The sequence below is a fragment of the Heterocephalus glaber genome, unplaced genomic scaffold, assembly GCF_053883595.1.
Source record: "Heterocephalus glaber isolate CG9 unplaced genomic scaffold, H.glaber_assembly_v1.0 deba00001673, whole genome shotgun sequence".
In the NCBI taxonomy this organism is placed as follows: domain Eukaryota; kingdom Metazoa; phylum Chordata; class Mammalia; order Rodentia; family Bathyergidae; genus Heterocephalus; species Heterocephalus glaber.
The window spans coordinates 12,805,683-12,828,576 of NW_028258410.1; the positions used below are offsets into that span (position 1 = coordinate 12,805,683).

The following is a 22,894-nucleotide window of genomic DNA, read 5'->3' on the forward strand; positions in this document are numbered from 1 at the left end:
ATCTTGGATACTCAATGGCCAGGAATTTTAACTTACATGAAGTAAAAGAAACATCCCAAATGACCACTCTGGGGGTTAGGGTTCAAGAGCAAGTCCCATGCAGGAGGCCTGGGTTCTTAATGTGAAGGCTATGTAATTATCACCTGCCTGGGCCTGCGAGGGAGCCCGCAAAAGGCCTGTCACTCAGCGAGAGGAACAGTCCTCATATCAGGGACTAGGAAATCAGCCAGCAGGGCTGGGAAGCAGGAAGCAAAAGAAAAACACTTCAAGCTCTGCCTGCCAAAGCGTGGAGGGGCCAAGACATCTCATGTGGCAGAAGAAATCACAACTCAGGATTCCTTCATACGTAGGGTGCAAGATTTCTGCAATCCCCAAAGGGGTCTGAAGTCTGAATTCAAAAGCCAAAGTTGAGCAGGACGACCATTTCCGAGACTATGGGGCAGGGCACCGGGAGAGAACAGAGGAGCCACTAGGCAGTCTTCAAAATACTTTATTACAAAATACAGTCAGGGCCCGCAGACAGTTTTCCAATGCTCTCCAGTACATAAACTGCCAGCAAAGGCACTGCCAATACCTGGCACTGCCCGCCAGAATCAACTTCTGTAGAAATTTCGGTTTCCTTAGGGCACAGGAAAACTGCAGCAGGTAGCAGAATGGAGCTGGCTAGTGGCCAAGGACTGAACAGCTGAACAATGACAACAGCGTTTCCTCCCGTGCATGGCTGGAGCCACCGACGGCTGGGGCCTAAAGTCTTAGAGATGAGGCAGCGTGGGTGGTCGTACACTCGACACCCCACCAGTCAGGCCGCTACTTCTTATTCCTGGGCTTTAGTTCTTCGGCTGCATTACGCAGGAAAATGTAATTTTTCTTCTGAGGATTATAAAATTCATGTCCCTAAAGAGGGAAAAAATCCAAAGACTGTATTATTAAAAAGCAGGAGTTAGCAATTGCAGGCACTTTTTCTATGATGACTCTCAAGCTACGGGCTTGAAGCATATCATCCCTGGCAGGAACGAACACAAAGACCGTGAAGAGAAAAGCCAAATGTTAACAACAGCCATGTCCTTGGAGCATGGCGAAGGGCCCGGAGTTGCTGTGGAGCGTCCTGCCGAGAGGGCTGGGCCTGCACTATCTCTGGCAGAGTCCCTTTCCAGCCTCCAAGACTTCAGTGCCAGATGTCTGCCCTGGCCCAGGCAACAGCCTGGGCCCCACAGGATTCACAGGCGGGACGGCTGGGCCTGCCGCGTCACAGGAGCAGCCCCACAGGGGGAAGCAGAGGCCCAGGGTAGTCCTAGTCTCCTGTGCAAAGTCCCGGACCTGAGGGGGCCCTCGGGAGACGGGCTAGCAGCTACCAAGGCTGTGTGCGGACCAGGGCCACAATGAGGTCTGAGCCGAGGAAGAGAAGCTGAGAGTGGAGCAGGCAGGAGCCTGGGCGGGCGCAGCTCTGGCGTCCCTTTCCTGCGATGGCACGAGTTTATTCTCACACCAGCAGGTGCGCTTACAAGTTCTACAGCCACCAACGGTCAAAGTGTGCGAAGAGCTTTTCTTAATGATTACACCCCAGGAGCAAGCCAGTATCCGTGAGATGCAACCATGACTTCACACTGGGATAACTGTGTGAACTAAGAATAATGCAAAATTATTTTTTTGAGACAAGGTTTTGCTATGTAGCTCAGGCTGCCCTTGAACTTGAGGCAACCCCCCTGCTTTAGCCTGCCAAGTGCTGGGCTTGCAGGCGTGTGCCACACCTGGCCAACAATGAAAAATTCTTAAAGTCATGTGTTTAAAAAATGGCTCAACTGTGATTTATGTAACCCCCAGTATTGATTGACAATGCTTGGATAAATCACCTTACTTTTTAAGGAGCATCAAAGCAATGAGCTTTCTTATTTTCAGCTTATATTTTAAGTGCTTTTAATATAAGCAGCTCTGTATGCGATTAAATTAAAATACAGCTTTATGAAGCTGTGCAGCAAAGGGCAGAAGACACTAGGCTAGAGAGAGAAGAAAATCACGACATAGCGGAGACCTGTGAACTCACAGCGGAAGACAAGTGGCATGCAGGCCGGCGGCAGCACCTTCCCATGGTGGTTGGGCACGTACCCCAGCCTGCAGCTGTCAGCATCACACTGGAGGCTTCCCAAATGCAGCCAGGGCCCGCTCAATCCTCCCTCCTCCTGCTGAACCTCCCACCACCCACCCGAGTGCCACCAGAGATGGCTCCACCGTGCAGCCTGGGCCCCTCCCCTGCACATCCCTTCACTCTCCCAAGTGCTGGCCTCTGGCTCGCCCAGGGCCCCATGCCCAGGGGCAGAGGGCGGCTGGTCAGTCTGCACCAGCCCCACAGCCCTGGCAGGGGCCCTGCAACATCCCTTGAACTCTCACCTTGGACCAGTCGTAGCTGGACGCGTAGGCGAATATGTTGCCGTTGTGGTTGAAGCAGCACGCAGATATCGGCTGGTCCAACTGTTCTGAAGTCTTCAGTTTTGTTCGGGCATCTTTGTCCCAGAAGCTGAACCGACCATCAGAGCCCACGGTTGCGAGGGTGCCATGAACAGGGTGGAATGCGATTCCGTTTACCTGCAAGGGTTGACGTGTGGTGAGGGGCAGAGGCGGACAGGAAGACTTCCATCAGTATTTCCCGCAGGAGCCAGGAAACAAATCCTCGACCACACTGCACCCCCCACCACGATCCGAGTCGCCTGCCAGCCCAGAGGCAAAGCAAAGTCCGCCTGGGATGCACACAGGCTGCAGAGGTTAGGTGTGGACATGGCTGGTGACACCAACCAGGGTGCCTCAGGGGCTTCCTTCTGCTCTTCCAGCGAATACCAATTCCTCCGTCCTAGCTATGAATACAAACTGTGTACCAGCAGCAGTGTGGAAAATGCTCCCAAAGTCTTACTGCCATTCCAAAACAACAACAACCACCCACAATCAAAGCCAGTCTCCCCACCGGTGGAGACACAAACTACACCACACAGCATGAGTCCCATCTGCAGGCACGCACAGGCCGTCCTCACTCACCCCGCCGGTAATCACCCGAGAGCCACCCATCTCCTCGTCCAGCTCCTGGGCATGCGCCCTGTAAACATACCGCGTAGATGTCCTGGGGAGCTGAAGTGTTAGTCCCATTGGATCGGTGACATTTAAAGGTGAAATTATCTTTGGCACTGAAAAAGAAAGGTCCATCTAAGTTTTCCTTTCTAAAACAGTCCCAGGTGGAAGTCCCAGCCAGTTTAGCCCCACTTACGGGTTTGGGGGGTTGATGTAGTGAATAGCAACTCTCCCCTCAATGCTCCCCAGGGCGAAGCCAGTCGGCTTGTTCTGTTTGTCTTTAAAAATAGCCACACAGCGATGCTACAAAGAGAATTACGTTAACACACTGCAAAGACAGTTAATGTCAAAGCAAGTAACTGTCAGCCCATTTTCAGTTTTTAGAAAAACCACAGATGTTACCTAAGCACAACAACAGAGGTGATTTTTTTTTTTTGGTACGTGGGATCGAACTCTGGACCTTACGCTTGCGAGGCAGGTGAGCTAAATCCCAGGCCCTTCACAGGAGTTTTTATCCTCTAGAAAGGGTCACTTCCACTGTGCTGAGCCTCTGCCACAGCACCAGCCCCTCCAGCGGAGCACGGGGCACCCCCAGCACCCTGCTGGTGGGGTGGGGTCCCCAGCACCGCCTGCGCGGGCAATCGCACAGGGAAGGAGGGCCGAAGGACAAAGCGGACAGAGCAGCATTTTGCAAAGGAGGATGTGCTACACACAAGTTAGACCGACATTCTAGTCTTTACTTCAGTGAATGTGCACGTTTCGATGCCACACACAGATGGAACCACAATCTTCCCTCTTGTGGCAGGCTCACTTCACTTAGTGTGACATTCTCCAGGTTCATCCATGGTGCTGAAAATGCCAGCATTTTCTTCCTTTTTAAGGGATGTGAATTTACCTATTCACATTGATTTCAGTTAACAATACTGAAATTCACAAAGGAGTCTACTCTTCTCTTCAAAATGTGGATTTTGACTTTTTGAGATAAAAACCTAGCTCAGAGTGATGGTGCATGCCTGTGATCCTAGCACTTGGGAGGCTGAGGCAGGAGGATCACTGAGAGTTCAAGGCCAGCCTGAACTACATAGCAAGACCCTGTCTCCAAAAGAAGCCCCAAGACAAAAAACAAACAACAACAACAAGATAAAATACCCAGAAGGACTGCTAGATCCTATGGTAGCCTTACTTTTAATGTTCTCAGGAGTCTCCATACTGTTCCCTATAACAGCCCCAGGATTCTGCATTCCCTCCAACAGTGCACAGGGTCTGACCCCTTCCTGCTGCTCTGTACCCAGCTGTTTCCCGCTCCACCGGGTTCTCTGGCCACTGCCCCAGCACCAAACACTCCCCTGCCACGCCTGGCCTGCTCCTCCTCAGTGCCCCAAAGTCCTCAGGTGGGACTCCTGTTCTCCTGGTGTCTCGCTGGAGCGCCAGGAGCCATTCCCAACTCACCTCTCCCTTCTTCTTTCTTCACCTCATCGGGCTCCCTCACTGCCATCTGGAGAGCATCTGGAGTCTGCTCCTTTCTCTCCCTCCCCAGCCACACTAGATCTAAGCCCGCTCAGTGCTTAGGTCAACACTTCACGGCACCGATCTCAGGAATGATTTCTTGGATACAACAGCAAAGGCACAGGCAACCCAAGCAAAGAGAATCAAGTCTGGCTTGGACCTTGCTGGGCTGGGGCCTCTGCGAGAAACACAAAGGAGCTGCAGGGCCACTGGTCCTGCAGGAGGCGACTGAAGGTGCCAGGTCCCTGTGAGGGAAAACGTGTGCACAGGCAGATCCCCAGACGGGGACAGGGACGGGGACAATCGACATCAGCTTTGTTCTGAGCAGGATGAGGAAGACCCAGCAGTCCCGTGGCAAGTGGAAAACTGAAGAGGAAAACCTCATAACCACATAAGTGTGAGGGGGCAGAGTTAAGGTTGGTAGTGACAAATTTTAACGGGACCAGCCATCAGATGTGCAACTTTACTCAGCAGCACTTGGCCACCAGAGAGGTCTGGGGAGGACGGGTGAGTTGGGCTCATGCACAGACAGCAGGGTCTACTCACTAAATACTGTGTCATCTCCTTTAATTCACCCTCTGAGAACACTGGGTCTTCCACCTCAGGTGTGTGCACTATCTTGCCTACAACGGCCATAGTGCCACGCTGGACTGACTCACCTGGTGCTTCAGCGGGGACTCTATCCTCCTGAACTCCGAAGGCTGATTTTCTAGCTGGTAGACAATTAGGCCCCTCTCTGCTGTTGCCACTACAGCCATTGGATATATCTAGGGAATGCAGAACAACAGAGATGCACTCGACATGAACGGTACAGGATTTTATACCAAGTATTCGATTGATTTTTTTTTTTTTTTTCCTGGTACCGGGGATCGAATTTAGGATCTTGCACTTGTGAGGCAGATGCCGTGCCACTGAGCTAAATCCCTGGCCCTCGATCAATTTTTAAACTCACAAAATTCTCCAAGTTTAATAATTCAGTGACAGCAACATGTTTCATAAAAACCTAGAGAAATTGTATTTGAAAGTAGGACCCTCAAAATAAACTCATCTTTTTTAAAACTATAAAATACGTGAATATTTACAAAATACTGAGGAACTGAAAAGAAATAAAATCACCTATATACGAGAATGACTAACACAATGGTACATTTTATTCCAGTCTTTTTTCTGACCATTATGTGTATAAACACTTCTGTATAATCCGTGCCCTTTGCTCAAAGCACATGGCATGAGCATCAGCCGATTCCTCACTTTTCCAAGAATACCAGAGTGGCTGTCAAGAGCTCCCTCCAAAGCACATACTGCAGGGTCACAGGGCTCCTTTAACCCTGTCAGCCTTTTAGGTCACTTTCAATGTTTCACTATATTATATCAAGCAAGACCACTTACACCCATCAGTTTGAGGATAAATTCCCCAAAGTGGAATTACTGGGATAGCTGATACAAGACCTTAAGACTGTGACTAAATAGATGGAGAAAATTCTTTATTTTCCATCCTATTCAGAGACAGTTCCAAATACAAGAACCATATCACAAAGTTACTACAAGCTTTTCTACCAGCACAAGGTAAATGCTACCCTAGGTATGACATGTAGCTAGGTGTACATGGTCACACGAGTGACCCAAACCACCAGCAATTAGTAATTCTGGAATAAATGCAGTCCTCAGATCCCCTAGGACAACTAGGGCAAAGTGAATTCCATCTACTGATATTGCTGAGGGGTTTTAGATTGCCTGCTAACGGCTGAGGGTGATAGGTGAGAAATGCTAAAGGAAATGATGCTCCTTACCACGTCAGCACAGTAACACCTCTCCGGGAGCTGCAAGACCATCATAGGGTTTGATGACCGAGAATCCCAAAACTGAAAGCAGAAAAGGAGAAGCAGGAAGTGACTGTTCAGAGCTGCAGTCTACTCAAGGTAAGAATAAGTGTCCACCGTGATCAGGCCATACAGTCCCTGGTCCTCGGACCATACCTTCAGAGTCTTATCCCAGCTTCCGGTCATCACACAGCTGTAGTTTGGAGCTTTGATCCAATGTATGGTTTTAACAGGTGCATCATGCTTTCCACAAAAGAAAAACAAACAGATCAGTGTAACAGTGTGCTAGAGTTTTGGTTTTAGAATTCAAAAAAAGGCAGAGTAATTTAAATACTGAGATCAGAGCAACAAAAACCAAAGCTATTTCAGTGCTTCCCCATGACCAAAAATATTCAATACAAAGGAATACACATCCACTTCCATTCTAACAAACTCTAATTTGATTTTTACTCACAAGACAGTAAGTCCCTCCCTGGGGGATATCTGAAACAACTAGTGAAGAACTGCACCATTTTATTTACCGAGGAGACAGGAATTAAGGTCAGGGAGATGCTACTAGCACATGCCACGATCAGTACACTAGTGCAGTGCTGTGATCTCAAGAGCACTAACACTGCTGCGGACATGTGTCCATGTCAGGAGGCTGCTCCTCAACGTCCCCAAAGAGCAGGGCCCTCCAGTGGTAGGTTCTCTCCTCACCTGCTGCTTCTCTCAGCATTCATCTCATGAAAATGGCTTTGTCACTAGGTAGACTATAACAGCTCTGCTGGCACGCGGGAAAAGTCCCGCTTACTCACTGCTGTATTTCTAGCTCCTGAGGACAGTGCCTAGCACATGGTAAGAATTTAACAAACACATGCTGAATGACGAGTGACCAAATCCAGCCAGGAAAAGGCAACTCACAGTGCTGGGATTCAAACACGTGAGTGTCCATGTCTACCCATGACACCTATCTGATGCCATCTACACATACACAAAGGACTTAGCACAAACGCTCTGTGAAATACTATGAAAATGAGAATGGCTCTAAAGCTGGTGTTACTTTTGTACTAAAGAGGCTTCTGGCACACGTATGTGACTTGGTATATTATAGGCAAACTGCACTTTGTACCACAGGGTAGAGAATTATTACAATGAAAGAATGATCACCAGCCCGACCCTGCCCGCTCTTTTGCAGTTCTGTCACCTGTGCTATCTGGATTGCTTGGTTACTGTTGAGGTCCCACATTTTGGCAGTTTTGTCACACGATGCTGTAAATACTTTGCTTCCATCCTAAAGTAAGAGAGAAAATTTGGCATTCTAAGGGAACTAAATCTCTAACATATGCATTCAGACATTAAGTTAAACTATGTTCTGAAATTTTTATTATTCTAATTAGGTGGAGGCCATTGTTTTCCAAACTATAGTCATAAACAAAACATTTCTGCTGTGTATTTTACTGATTTATCAAGAGACAACATCTAAAGGATTAAAAAAACGAGTATCACTTCAAGCTATATAATGAAATTTAAGTCTCTTTCTCATCCCTGATTCTAGTTTTTTCTCAAAAGCAACTTTAGGTCGCTTTTAAAATGTTTTTCTTAAAAGGTCCAAAGATGAAGGAGTGAAGGGAGGGGAAGGGGAAAAGAAAAGAGGGAAAGGAAAAACTATGAGAAAAGAAAAAAAAAAAAAAAAAGGAAATGAAATCTATGTAAATAGGGAAGGGCAGAGGGGGTGAAGGGAGCACAGGTAATGGGGAAAAAAAATAAGAACCAAGATATATCACGTACATGTACAAACACCCAATGATAAATGTAAACAAACTGTATATCTAAAATGTACCAATAAAAGAACTAAAAAAAAAAAATGTTTTTCATATTATGATACAATTTAGGTCTTCAATAATCACTGGTCTATCTCAACTAATGTAGCTTTAAAAATAAGCAGTCACTATGTATTGGTTTTATTAATTTTTTCTTTTAATAACTAATCCCAATAACCTGAGTAGAAATTTTCAAATTTTTCTTTTGGTAAAATGACATTCTTGAATTAAAAGTTATGCCTGAAATATTAATAAAATATCTCATCAATTTCAAAACTATGCAAATAAAAAGCAATTTTAGTAAGTCATTTGTTTCTTGAAATTACTTCTGCATCTGCATAAACTGAACTGCGATTCTGAAGTGCATTCCTTCACCAGTATCAGTACTATGCCCTAGAGAGGCACCAGGCAAGATCTGCTCCTAGTAAGGCCATCAACATCCAAAACTTGAAGGTCAGCATTTTTAAACTTTCCTTAACAGAAATGTTTAAGAAAGCAATTAACCCTTCTTCACATGCCAGTAAGTAAACAAAAATGAGCAATTTAGGCAAGAAAGCTGTTCATGGGTCTCATAACAAAAAAAAAGGAGGGGGAGGGAGTTCCATATAAGACAGCATTCTGCTTTGATGCGAAAATGGAGCTAATGTGAGGAAACACAAACAGTAAAGGGACTAAACAGTGTACAGAAATAGAAGCCAGATTGGTATTTTTCATCAAGTATACGCTTGTTTGAAAATCTTTGCTCCAGAAATAAATATTTGGCAACCACAGTGATTAGCAGAAAAGCAATTTCAACAAAAAAAGCCATCAAAAATAGACTTGGGACCGGGGATGTAGCTCAGGGGTTCCGCCGCCTGCCTCACAAGCACAAGGTCCAGAGTTCAATCCCCAGTACCATAAAAAAGGGACTATTTGTCTGAAAGAGCAGTACCTATATTATATAGATTGAATTTCATGGCTCATCACAACCATTTCCAAAATACAATTCATACTATAATTTTATAAATTAAGAGAATTTCATTTGTGTTCCATAGTGTGATGACCAAAAAGGGAGAAAAAAATAAAAAAGATAAACCCTCATGCCTAAATTTAGGACACTGTATTGTAGAGCAATTCAAAACATTCAAAATGAATTAAATAGTTTAACTTATTTGATAGCCATGAGCATTTCAAAAGCATAATGAAATCCAATTATGTGGTGCATAATGTAGACAAGAGTCTAACACTATGCACACATCCGCTAAATAAAAGCTCCCTGTAGGACCATTACATATGAACATTACTAAGTGCAGACTATTTCTGTGGAACCTTTCTGGAAGTCTAAAGCATAAATACGTTTTTCAAGTAGGCACCAAGTTACCCTAAAACATTTTCACAATGGTTGTTTTGACATTTCTCTCATCAGACATTTGACTTACGTCAACAATACATGTGGTTTGCCAGGAAAAAAAAAAAGTCCTCCCAAACCAAAACACCATTCCAGATTCCATACACTTAAATATATCACTCCCACTGGAAGTGCTATCAGCACAGTCTTTACAATTAGCCCAAAGAATATATTTAAGAAGTTTTTATAAATTGTTTGTAGGAAGCTCCCCGCCTCCATTCCAGGCTCCTAGGGCAGAGAAGCTCAGCCAGTCCCAGCACCCGGAAGGAAGCTCCCCTGCCACCATCCCAAGTTCCTAGGGCAGAGAAGCTGAGCCAGTCCCAGCACCTGGAAGGAAGCTCCCCTGCTGCCATCCCAAGCTCCTAGGGCAGAGAAGGTGAGCCACATGGGTGCCAGAAGCACCCCCCCCACCATGGAAATGAGAAGACACATAAAAAAGCCTCAAAAACAAGATTTCCAGATCACCTACAGCAACCCCAAAGGGAAACCAGATGGAACAATCTGATACTCAACCACCTGGACTCTCTGAACTGGCAACAAAAGAGGATCTGGGAAAAATGAAATCAGAAATAATTTCTCAGATAACAGCAAAGATTTTGCTCATGAAGACATGATTAATAAATCTAGAGAGGACACAGATAAAAAAAATAGAGGATCTGAGGAACATGATGGAATCCCAACATAAGAAATAAATGGAATCCATAAAACAGATACAAACAGATTTCCAAGAGATTAAAAACTCCATCGAAAGTCTATGCAGCAGAATGAACCAATGTGAGGACAGAATTTCACATATAGAAGAAAAGATTACAATTAGTGACCAGGAAAAGAAAAATTGCTTTAAAATTGTAAGGGAACATGAGAAATCAATCCAGCAGCTGCTAGATGATGCAAAGAAGAATAAGATAAGACGGATTGGAGTCAATGAAGAAACAGGACAGAGTGCAGATGACATAAAAAAACTCTTCACAGAAGTGATGGCAGGAAACTTCCCAAACAGGGGAAAAGAACTTGACATACAGATAAAGGAGGCATATAGGACTCCAGCTAGCCTTAATCAAAAAAAATCTACACATAGGCATATAATAGTTAGGATTCCAGAAATCCAACAGAATAACAAAATTCTACAAGCAGTGAGAGAAAAGAAACAAATCACATACAAAGGAAAGCCCATTAGAATCACAGCAGACTTCTCAATGCAAACCCTCCAGGCAAGAAGAGCTTGGAGTGATGTATTTCAAGCCCTAAAGGAAAACAGCCTCCAACCCAGGTGGATGTACCCTGCAAAACTATTTTTCAAAATTGACGGAGAAATAAGATACTTTCATGATAAAGAGCACCTCAGGAACTTCATGAATACCAAACCAGCACTTCAAAAAATTTTAGACAATATCCTAGGAAAAGACAATGAGGATCACAACCCCAGGAAACCCAGCAGAATGAATCCATTGGGCGTGACAAATTAAACACAAAGGGGGAGAATCCAACAAAAAGAAAAAGTCATGACAAGGCTTTTAAAACTTTGAACTTCATCTCCCCAATGAGTGTATAATTCAATCTTATTATTGTACTGATTAGTATTTTTCTGATTCTACAGTTGCACACCTTTCCTTGTGCTATACTGGCTATTTATCATCTTCTTATGTCTACATTTTAATTGGGTTGTCTATTAATGAGCTCTAAGAATTCTTTATATATTCTGGTCATAGGTTATATGTATTGTAAATATGGTCTGTTTAAGGACTTTTCATTTTAATGATGTCATTTAAAGTTCTAAATTTTGATGGAATCTCATTTATCAATTTTTTTCTTTTATACATCATGGTTTTTGTATCCTAGGTAGTTCTTGCCTACCCTGAATTTATAAATATTTTTCCTTATAATTTCTTCTTAAAGTTTTATACTTTTAGGCTTTCTTATTTAGGTTTATAGATCCCTTCAAGTTATTTTCATGTATGGAAAAAAAGGGTTGAGGATAATTTTTTATATACGGATACCAGGTGTTCTAGTGCCATTTGCTGAAAACACTATCTCTTCCTCGGCTCTTGAATTGAGTTTATATTCTATAAAATGCTACTGTTAAATAATCTTTCAAAACTCAGTGGACCATATATGTGTGGTTCTATTTCTAGATTCTCTGTTTTATTCCAATGATCTATATGTCTTTCCTTACACCAACACTGCCTTGATTACTGTAGCTTTAGAAGAAGTCTTAAAATTAGGTACTAAATGTCTTCCAACACTGTTTTTGTTTTTAACTTTTCTAGGTCCTTTGTACTCCTACATAACTTTTAAATTTCAATGTCCAGTTCTTCATTTATAGCAAGTATACACAGACCTGAATTTTTATATATACCTTTGTGTCTTCTAATTCTGCTAAATTCAAGTACAAGTTCTAGGGGCTCCTAGAGATTTCTTAGTATTTTCTCTGTAGATGATCATTTCATCTACATATAAAGATTTTGCTTCTGCTGTGCCAATACTATCCTAATTGTGTCATTTTATTGCCAGACTATTTTGGTGGGGACTAGGTTTCAAAGTTCAATGGACAGATAAAGAGTAAGCATATCTGCCCTTGTCCCCTACCTGAAGGAGAAAGCATTGTATCTTCTCCATTTATATAAGGCATTCTCGCTGGAAGTATGGAGTACATGTCTTTAATCTGTTGAGAAGGTTCTGTTCTACTTCTAGTCTCCTGATAGTTTTTACCATGAACAGCTGTAGAATTTAGTCCAATACTCTTTCTCCAACTAGTGACAGGATCATATGGCTTTTTTCTTTCCTCTGTTAAAATGATGACTTTTGGGGGTGGATCTTCCCATGCTGAACCAACACTGCCATCCCTATAACAAAACCACTTTCTACATTCTGCCAGATCTGACTTCTAATAGTTTGTTTTGTTAAACAAATTTCTATGTATGTTCATACTTTTTTCTTCTATTATCTTTATCCAGTTTTAGGATTAGCACAATGTTGAGTTTCTAAAAGGAGGGGAGAAGTGTTCCTTCTTTTTTCTGCTTTAATTGTTTGATATAATTTATCAGTTAAAATGTTTATGAGCCTGCTGTTGTCATATAGGTAGGTTTTCAAGCTAGGAATATACTTCCTTTAATAGGTGCTATTCAAATTTTGTATTTCCTCCAGAGTTAGTTTCATTTTGTCTTCCAAGGTACTTCTCAGAAGTTGTCAAATTTATTTCAAATAAGATTTTTGTAATATGCTTTCTATATCCTTTTAAATTCTGTAAAATCTGTGGTAATGTCTCCTAGATCTTAATATTGTAATTTTAAAAATGTATAACTGATATTGTGTAATAGGAAGAAAAGGTCTAAAAGAGCAGGAGAAGTGGGAGGGGTAGGGGAAAGGAAAAAATATGAGAAGAGGAAAAAAATGGAAACAAGGTCTTTGCAAATAGGGAAGGGTGGAGGGGGTGAGGGAGGGCAAGGAAATGGGAATAAAAATAAGAACCAAGATACTCATGTAAAGGTACAAGATCCCAATGATGAATGTAACTGTATTTTATACCTAAAATGTACCAATAAAGTTAATGGGGAAAAAAATAAATAAATAAATTGTGATGTTCATTATGTTTATACAAAACTGTTTTCTGACAAAGACAGCATTGTGCCCTATGTTAAGAATGGAAACCTCAAAATAATCACCATAAAGCTTCTAAGATTTATGGGAGAATAAACTAGTATGGTTCATAGATATTAGGATGAAATCCACAGTGGGGGCAGGGATTTAGCTCACTGGTACCACCACCTGCCCTGCAAGCCCAAGGTCCTAAGTGCCATGCCCCCCAAAAATGAAATCCACAACGTTGGAATTATAAATGTTTAGAGCAGCCCAGAGTAGAAGACAAAGCTCAAACCATCATTGGAAGAATGAAATATGATATGGTCCAAAATGTGTCCTTTGGGTTTTGTCTCAACCCTCAGTCCCAATAGTGAGGATGGATCTTCAGTTCAGTCCAGCCAGCAGAATCTGACTGTGCAATTTCCAGTCTATTTATTGTACAGACTATGTACATTCTAGAAAGTTCTTTTAGTGCTACACTGTGGTACTTTTTGCCCCAGCAATTTGTAGGCGTGCAATTCCACAAAGTCATCAGTGAGAACAGGCCGTGCTCCTCCATCACAATTAGACACGTCATCTGGAATCACTGCACTGAAGTCTAAAGAAGACTCCAAATATCTTGGTATCGATCATTTATGATGTTCCAACAGAAATTTACTCAGTAAGTCTAAGAATTTAAATCTTCCGTTAAGCACTAAATTCCAGTAGGCAATGGCCACTTCTAGGTCCTAATTCTGTCATGCCGTCCATGAACTCCTGTGTGGAGAACTCACTGTGCCGCTGCTCTGCACTCCCATGCAATGATCAAAACACGAATGCTGGCTGGACCGAGTGCCAAGTCATCACAGAATTGCTGTATACCATCTACTCCAACTTTATGTTCATCTCAAGGATCTTTGTATCTATTGTATAGTTGTTCTAACTTCTTCCTGTCCAATGATCCTTTACACTCTCTTGTATACAAAGTTCAAGATTTTGGAAAAAATCTGTTGCAACATCTAACTTCCAGTCATTTTGAGAAAGACAACTTACTGCAGTTATTTCACTAGATTGTGTGAAGATCATAAACTGTTGAACTTTATCCTTCTGTGACGATTTCAACTTGTTCACGTTGGTGTCCTCCAGGCCTCTCCCCTCCTCCTCCTCCGGCTCTGCAGCAAATGGGCGGTGGCAGCAGATCCTCTCACAAGCTCACCAGGCTCTGGCTCACGTGCAGTGCGGGTGGGCCCCTGGCACAGCCCGAGGAGGCTGCCCAGGACCGCGGGAGGCGAGGGACAGGGACCGGCAGTGGTCTATGTATTGGTTTTAAAAACAGCCACATGTAGAACTCATAGAGTAAGTGATCCTGGCACTGTTACCTTGAAAGCGCCCATACATGTCCTGTGGTTAAGGTGTGTGGTCTCATTCCAATAAAACTATTTGGTAGGGGCCGGGGATGTAGCTCAGTGGTGCTGCACCCACCTCATAAGGCAAAGATCCTAAGTTCCATTCCTGGTACTGAGAAAAAAAACCCCAACAAATTCTATTTGGTAGGTAAATAGCCCATGGGCCTGATTTGCCTCATGGCCATAGTTTACTAAACCCTGGTTTACTTATTTCAATTCTGGTTTCAGAGCAGAAAAATTCCCTACCCCCACCCCTATAAAAATATTTGAAGCTATCAGTTCTTCACCTCCAAGAAGAGTTTACATCTGCTTCTCCCTCCATTAATGAATTTACAGGGACAATGTCACAAATCCTTGGCAACACAGCAATTCAACTAATAGAAGGTTGAGCAAACCGTGATGCCTCCTATCACGGTACTGCTTAGCCACAAGGACAAACTACTGATACACCCCCCAAACCAGAACGATCTTTGATCCATTATGCTGAGTCAAAGAAGCTAGTCCCAAAAGCTTCTGTCCTACATAGGATCCCATCTTTAAGACATTCTTGTAAAGCAAAACTCACAGAAAACAGATGAGTGATTTCCAGGCACTGGGAGTTGAGGAGGATTTGACTACAAAAGGGCAGGAGAGAATTTGGGGCTGATGGATCTGTACCACATCTTGAATGTGAGTGTGTGTTCCTCAAAACACAGAACTATACACTAAAAAGGTTCAATTTGACTGTATGCCTAATAAACACCTCATAAATAAAATCTAGCTAAAAATATAACCTACTAATATCCAACTGAATAAAGAATGGTACAAAGCCTTGCAAGGGGCCTCGAAGCTTAGCACTGTGGTACATCTGTTTCTTACTTCTGTTAGGCTCAGCCATGAGGCAGCAGTGATGGGAGGAGAGGTGTGGATACTCTCTCCCATGCTCTGCTGTGAGCTGGCAGCTGCCACAGGTGCCTCACCCAGGTACCCTCTGATCTCTCTATCAATGGTTACTTTATTACCAAACTCTTCTCAACCAGGGGGGAAAAACAAAACAGACAAAAAAAAAAACAAAAAAAAAAAGCAGGAACAGGAGGGAAAGCTTACATGTTCAGGATTTAGGGAGGAGAAATTTTTTAAAATTTCAAATGTCTAATATAGTAGTACTCTTTGTTAGTTGGTTCCAGGAGATGCCAAGTGATAGGTAACGAACACATTCTTTTGGCTGGAAAGGGTAGCAAGTCATGCAGCCGTCCACACCAAGAAGACTTAGCCTGTACTTCAAGTACCAATCAAATGACAATTGTCAGGACAAAATTTTCACATCAAAATCAAGCACTGATAGAGAAGTCTCAAAGCACTCAAGTACCAAGATATGATGCTAAGAGAAATGTATTTGTTTTGTTCCCTCTGGGGTTTTCTGATAGTAAAATTTCCAATTTTAAAACGAAGCTCTATCTGGTTATAGTGGCTCATGCCTGTAATTCCAGCACACTAGGAGGCTGAGGGGGAGAGGTTACAAGTTTGAAACCAGTCTGGGCTACTTAGCAAGACTCTGCATCAAAACAAAAAACAAAAACAGTGTTGAGAGATAAAGCTTAGGGACAACATCTGAAGGTCATCACCAGTATCACCAAATAAAATTATAAATATAAATTAAAAACAACAAAGCTCGTGGTGTATTTAAGGACAGGGGCTTCAAGAAGTTGTATAATCCTTTGCTAAAATGTCAATAAAATCATGGATTTTTTTTTTAACCCAAGAAAAGCTTTCAGAGAGATTATCTTACTTAAGTTAACATTAAGAACATCAATAAACTACTGTACTATTAAAAAATTTAGAATTCCTATAATGTGGATATATACATTCTATACAGGTCAAGAATCCTTAATACAAAAAAAAACTGTTTCAAGCTACTTTTTTTGCTGTTTTTTGAGATAGGTTTTGTTATGTGGTTAACAGGCTGGCCTTCAACTCACAGCAATCCTCCCGCCTCAGCCTCACGAGTGCTGGGATTGCAGGTGTGGGCCACCACACCCAGCAATATTCCAAACTTTTCAGCATCACTCACCATTCAACCAGTTAGACACACTCAACCAGTAAAGTCTATGGAAAATATTCCCAAATCTGAAAATTTTGAAATCTAAAACACTTCTGGTCTTAAGCATTTCAGATAAAGGGGCGCTTAATCTGCGTTTGCATTCAGGTTACTGAGTATTCCAAATCACACAGTACTTAAGGTAGAAAAGAACATTAGAAATGGAAGGAGGCATACATCACTCCAGCAGATGTCAAGCACGGGGCCAGTGTGCATTTGCTGGGCTTTTGGAATGGTCTGCCCATTGTCCTGAACTTCCCAGCAGCGAACCTGTGAGAACGAAAAGAGCGAAAGAGAAGCAATTCAGTGTCACACACTGAGTGCTAAGGTACCACTCATGTGCTACTATTCAAAGAACCAAGACGGGAGTGGAAGCTTATGTTTCTACTCTGAATGCTTTAATTTTTTATTACTTCTCCATCCTCAAAGAATACATTTTACTTAAGGGATTCTCTAAGAAAATAAAGAAAGAAGGGAATGGAATTAATATGAGAAAATGAAAAAATGGTAACAGTCTTTGTAGATAGGGAGGGATGGAAGGGTTGGAGGGCAGGGGATGGGGAAAAAATAAGAACCAAGAGAGATTATGTAAAGGTGCAAATTTCCAACGATGAATGTCATTGTATTGTACACCTAAAATGTACCAATAAAATTAATTTAAACAAATGAAAATAAAAATCACTCTAAACTCTCACCAGACAGTTATGGCTAACAGTTCCTGTGCTTTCACTCTTCCTTCAATGTACCCAAATGTTCTTGAAATGACTAATTATACAGCAGCTTTACTTTGTAATCACAGCTTTTCTCACTGGTACCATCATCCTATTCATCTTTAAACATTTTTCTAACATTTAGTAGCAAAGCAAATGAAATTTTTCAGAAACTACATATAAAGCAAAGTTGTTCAACCTTGATGTCTTTCCTTCCCATGCTCCCCTCAGCCCTTCTCCCCGCACTGCAGGCCAGTCTGAAATCTTCTCTGCAAACTTCTAAGTGGTATCCCACTGTATGCACACATCATTAAGCACCATTGCTTTTGAATGCTGCAACTCTCCCACTGTCACTGGCACACAGTCATTCGAGGCAGCAGGCAGTGGCCAGGCAGGCAGCCTGAGCCTGAGTGTAATCTGCACCTGGCCTCCCATTCCACTTCTCCCCGCCTCAGAACCCTGACTGGTCACATGAGGTGGCAGGAGGCTCGTGGTGCTTTAGCTATTGTAAAGACTGATTCAGGTAACACATAAAAAGTAGCTTATCAGATTTCCTCCAGGAGAATCAATGAGACAAGGCCCTTAAACTTAAGATGTCTGAAAAACATTGCCAATTACGCTCCAGAAGAGATGTTCCAATTCACATGCTTACCAGCAATATGGGTTAAGGTTTAAATTTAGCGTTTCTGGCACTATTATTCTTTTAAACCTTAAACTTCTGTTAATTTGATTCAAAAAAGTATCACATAAATTTGTCTTTTTCTGCTTACGCGTGTGGCTGAATGGCTGCAGTTTAGTTTTTGTGAAGTACCTCTTCACATGCCGTGCTAATTTTTCTACCAGTTTTTGTACATGATGACTGATTTCTTTATGAACATAATGAGAAATTATAATAATCATGCAGGATTTGTGTGACTGTCTGAAGTCAAAAAAGTTGAACAAATACCTGAAGAACATTTTCAGGATGCCAAGAAAGGAAATTTGTGTACACCACCATGGGCAACATTCCTTTTCAGAGGTGAGCAATTTGATTTGGGAATATTCTACAAGATCCTGAACTAGCACAGGTCCTTTCAAGCAATGCATACGCTTGAAACGCCTCCACTCGGAAGGCTCACAGCCTCTGAACTGGTTTCTTGAAAAAGGCCATGCACACAGCCTTAGCTTGGCCTCACTCACTTGGCACAGCAGGGGGCGGATGGGAAAGGTGACCCTGAGCACACAGACATGGCTTACAGGAGAAGAGGTACTCGGGAAGCACTTACATCATTAGCCCACGATCCGGCAACAAGAAAGTTCCCCGGCAAGGTTGGGGGGCTAAATGATAGACACCCGATGCTGTCATCAGGAGAAGATGTCACTTCAATATCCTGGGGAGGGAAAAACCAATGTTAAACTGCACACATCCTCACCACATCAGAGCTGTTTTCTTTCTCACTAAACGCATCCTGACGGACTTTTCCTTCCCTCAGAACCGGACTCAGACCTTCCCTTACTCTGAGCTGAGAGGAGTAGTCAGGCACAGCACTGGGAGTCCTGGGCAGGCAGAGTCCCTACAGGGAAGGCCCAAGCCCCATCCTCTGTCCGCCAGCTCACTCCAGCCCTCTCTCCTCTCCCTGCCATGGAAATGCTGCCTCTGCAGGCCCAGCCAGTCAGGGGGAGCAGGGTACTGTCCCGGAGACAGGCACTCCTGAATTCCAGGCCCGAGAAAGTATGGCTGCACAAAACCCCAGAGCTTTCACCGCAAAGGCAGCCCCCAGGCCATCTCTTCCTGTCACAGTGTGAAAATTCCAGCCTGCACTCGCCCTGCAAACCTCATGCAGCCTTGTGTGGTACCTTCATAGGATTATGGTTATCTGTGGTTGTGCTGCCAAACATGCTGGTCCCACCAGTTCCAAAACCAGAAGTTGTTCCGAACAGACTCATTTTCGCTCTAAAAATAAAGTGGAAAACGTTAAAGATAGCTCCTTTCCTGAGTAATAAACATCAGTGAGATGCAATGTAGATACTAAGTCCCAGAACAGAGCTCTTCTGAATGGCTCAATGCCAGGCTTCTCTCTTCAGATCTAAATCTATAGTAAGCAACTTTCTATTTCAGAACAGTTTCACATTTACAGAAAATTGAAAAGACAAGAGAATTCCCATATACTCCATACCTTCTTCCCCTACTATTACTATGTATGATGTATTTGTCACCACTAATGAGCAAACACAGATATATTATAGCAGAGTATTTTTTTAGACACCAGCTAGGAAATAAATTGGGTCATTCTTTACATAGTTAAGAGATACTCAGCTACATGGCAGAAATAGAAGTTTACCTTCTTATTTCTGTACTCTGATCTCTGCATGCAGTTAGCTAGAAAAAGCACCAGTTCTAACAGACTCACAATTTCACATGAGGAGGAGTTTTAACAAAGGAATCCACTCTGGCCTGCTTGAGTGGCCAAAGATCTGGCATTGAGTGGTGGACATTTACTTGGCAATAATTTCCGCCGGACTTTTTTCTTGAGCATCACAATCTACCAGGCCACTCAGGGTTTGAATGGGACCCCTGCCATTTGCCAGAGCTGGAACCCTCATTTCTCCAGGCCTTGCTTTCCTGCTCTGAAAACAAATGCTGCACATTCTTCAAGACTGCTCTGAGGCCCACATCAGACTATGTGAAAAGTGCCACTGCCTGGCGCACAGAGCAGAGTAAACAACTTCCCTTTCCCTTCCAAGGAGAACGTCTAATTCTCTAATGACTCACACGCAATGACATCACATTTTGAATTATGTTACTGGTTAGCAAATTTCTTCACCCAGAAGTTCACCACGTCAGTCACTCTCCAAGAGGAGTCCAATAATACAGAGATACACAGTACTTGCTAACCGAGACAACACAAGATGCGAGACGCTCGAGGGACTTTGGAGGGGATGGGAGTTTCCTCAACGTCACAGAAAATAAAGTGCAAACAGAACGGGTCTGAGCAAGATCTCTGAGCACATTAACATCTCAGAAATCTACTCTGCAAGAGGGCATGGTGGTGCCAACCACATTTCTGCCCTCAAAAGTGCAGATGCACTCAAAACACCAATTGGCTGCATGAACAAGCAAATACCAACAGGGCTCCTGTAATCAGAGTCCAGAAAACAACTGCTATATGGCTCTGGACGCGTTGTTTAGTTTTCATCTTCTCACCTATAAAACAGACAACTAATATGGACTTCACAGTTACAAGAACTAAGTGCAGGTCTTGAGATACAACCTGAGATACAACCAGTTTTTTGTTTTGCAGTACTAAGGACTGAACCTAAGGCTCTGCATAAGTTATGAAAGCACTCTACCACTGAGCTACATCCACAGCCCTTATTTAATTTTGAGACAGGGTGATCCTCCTGCCTCAGCCTCCTGAGTAGCTGGGATTAAAAGTGTATACTACTGTTAGGGCTGGCTCACAGTAAGTTTTTGGTCATTTCTGTCCTCCTCTGTCCCCCAACCTTCAAGATGCCATTAGGGATGAACATGCAGGACTCTAGGCAAAAGTCAAGGCCCTACTAACTGGTGTGGGTCATGCGTTGTGCTGCAGGCACTGAGAAGCTCCAGGCACCTTCCCACTCTCTTCCTCCTTCGTGCACCCCAGCACACCCTCTACTATGTACTTCAGCTCTGGGCGACCTCCTCCCAATCTGCACACCCCAGTTCAAAAGTTGTTTTCTCAGAACTTTTTGTGGTGGTGGAAATGTTCTAAAGCCGCACTGCGGTGACATTTAGACAAATGTATACAATTTCCCAAACTCATCAAAACATGCACTTTTCCTGGGTGGACTTAATGTTATGTAAACTATACTCTGATAAAGCTGTCAGGTGCGGATTTTTAAAAAGTCACCTGCGAGGCTTCCCTAACAAATCCAACCCTCCATCGTCACCCTGCTCCCCGCCCCCCCCCTCCGTTTTCTTCACTGCAATTTCGTGTTTACAAGCTCTGCCGGGCGTGGTCAAACACCTCTGTAATCCCAGCACTTGGGAGGCTGAGGCAGGAGGATCCCTGCAAAGTCAAGGCCAGCCTGGATTACACAGTGAGTTCAAAGCCCGCCTGAACTACACAGCGAGATCCTGTCTCAAACAAAAGAAACAAAAACTCAAAAAACCAAGCTCTTCCCCAGCAGTGTGCTCGCTCCACGAGGGCAGGGATCTCTGTGGAGGCCCCGCGGCACAGGAACCGCCCCACTGAAGACCTGGAGAACTGTCTGGGGGAAGTGCGTACACACGGGCGTGTACACACGGGCGTGTACAAGAGATAACTGGCGAGGGGAGACAAACACACTTAATTTTCGAGTGAGAAGTCTAGAACGGTAGCAGACCGACCAGGGAAGACTTCTCTGAGGAGGTGACAAGTGTCTGAGAAGCCAGACGGATAAGGAGGCAAGACAGAGGCGACAAACGTTGACATTAACTCAGTGTAGCCCTTCCCAGAGCCTCGGTTTCCCCACAAGGAGAACGACAAGATTAGACCCGAGTCACCCACACGGCTCCTGCTCTGACCTGTCTCCCAGCTGTAACCAGTAAGCTCAGCCCACGGCCAGCTGGCTCCCCCGCGGCCCACAGCGAGGCGGTCACGCAGGGGCTCGGGCTCCGCCCGCGCCATGGCGGCGACGCGGAGGATGCGGGCGCAGGGCCTACCTGCGGGGCGCGCCGCGGCGGGCAGGCGGCGGAGGAAGGTGAAGCCTGCACACTTGCTCTAGGGAGGAAGGGAAAAGGGCGAGGTGGTGTGGAGCAGGAACCCCAAGCGCCTGGGGGGTCTCGTTAAACCGGTAACAGAAAGTGCTCAATTACCGCTGAAACAGGGCGCATGTGTCCTTAAACCACTTCCGGCGTCGCCCGGAAGGCGTTGAAAAAGGCTCCTCCTCCCGCCTGGCGAGGACACATGCGCAAAAGAGTTATTGGGGTCAAAAGGAAGTCCTTGTGCCAGCAGTTTGCTAATTGGTGGAAAGTTGCGGCAGGTTGCTAAGCAACCGCTTTTCTAAATTAGCAATTTAAGCTAATTGTGAAAAGTAGCGATTTTCGTAGAAACAGTTGTCGTATTTAAACGCCTTTAAAAAATCTTACTACTGCCAATTTGGGAAAGCTGCCTTTCTTCTGACCAAGCCTCCCGGGGACTCCTGGGTCCCTCAAGTTTCCTGCAGCAAGAGGAGGATGATACCTAACTTGCCGTGCTGTTCCTCATTAGGTTAAGAGAAATAACATGCGAAATGCTCTTGCTACACACATAGAAATACTAAGGATGTCAAAGGACAAAATTACAACCAATTTAGCTAGAGATCCTAGAATGAGTGGTTTAATGAACCATATAGAACAAGGTGGTTTTAGAGACAGTCTGAGTCCTGGGACTAGAAAAAGAAAGTAGATTGGTTCCTTTCCTTGTAAGGTGGGGGACAAGGTCACAGAACAATAGATAACTGACTGGTTAGCATCACATTAGATCAAGATTTTGTTTTTGGTCTGGATTAAAGAGCAGGGAACTTTATTATCATGCTAAATGAAACTGGCCTGTTATCTTTACTTGCTAGGTGTTTTGAAAGTTCAGATAA

General features: G+C 43.8%; 1 protein-coding gene across 3 annotated transcripts; it reads right to left on the reverse strand.

The window, feature by feature from the left end:
• Positions 1 to 474: 474 nt before the first annotated feature.
• Rae1 (ribonucleic acid export 1) lies at positions 475 to 22,242 on the reverse strand. Of its 3 annotated transcripts, none has more exons than XM_013070762.3 (13): positions 22,140 to 22,242; positions 21,987 to 22,044; positions 19,157 to 19,253; positions 18,586 to 18,690; positions 16,788 to 16,880; positions 7,567 to 7,653; positions 6,537 to 6,623; positions 6,351 to 6,422; positions 5,220 to 5,327; positions 3,251 to 3,357; positions 3,095 to 3,170; positions 2,386 to 2,580; positions 475 to 894 (listed from the first exon to the last, which is right to left on the reverse strand). In XM_013070762.3, the coding sequence occupies exons 3-13, from the start codon at positions 19,244 to 19,246 to the stop codon at positions 808 to 810; spliced, it is 1,107 nt and encodes a 368-aa protein (XP_012926216.1). In that variant the 5' UTR covers positions 19,247 to 19,253; positions 21,987 to 22,044; positions 22,140 to 22,242; the 3' UTR covers positions 475 to 807. The 3 variants fall into 3 exon arrangements, with proteins under 3 accessions (XP_012926216.1, XP_087054074.1, XP_004840983.1); XM_087197948.1 differs by having other exon boundaries at positions 21,849 to 22,044; positions 22,140 to 22,186; XM_004840926.4 differs by lacking the exon at positions 21,987 to 22,044 and having other exon boundaries at positions 22,140 to 22,200.
• Positions 22,243 to 22,894: the final 652 nt, after the last annotated feature.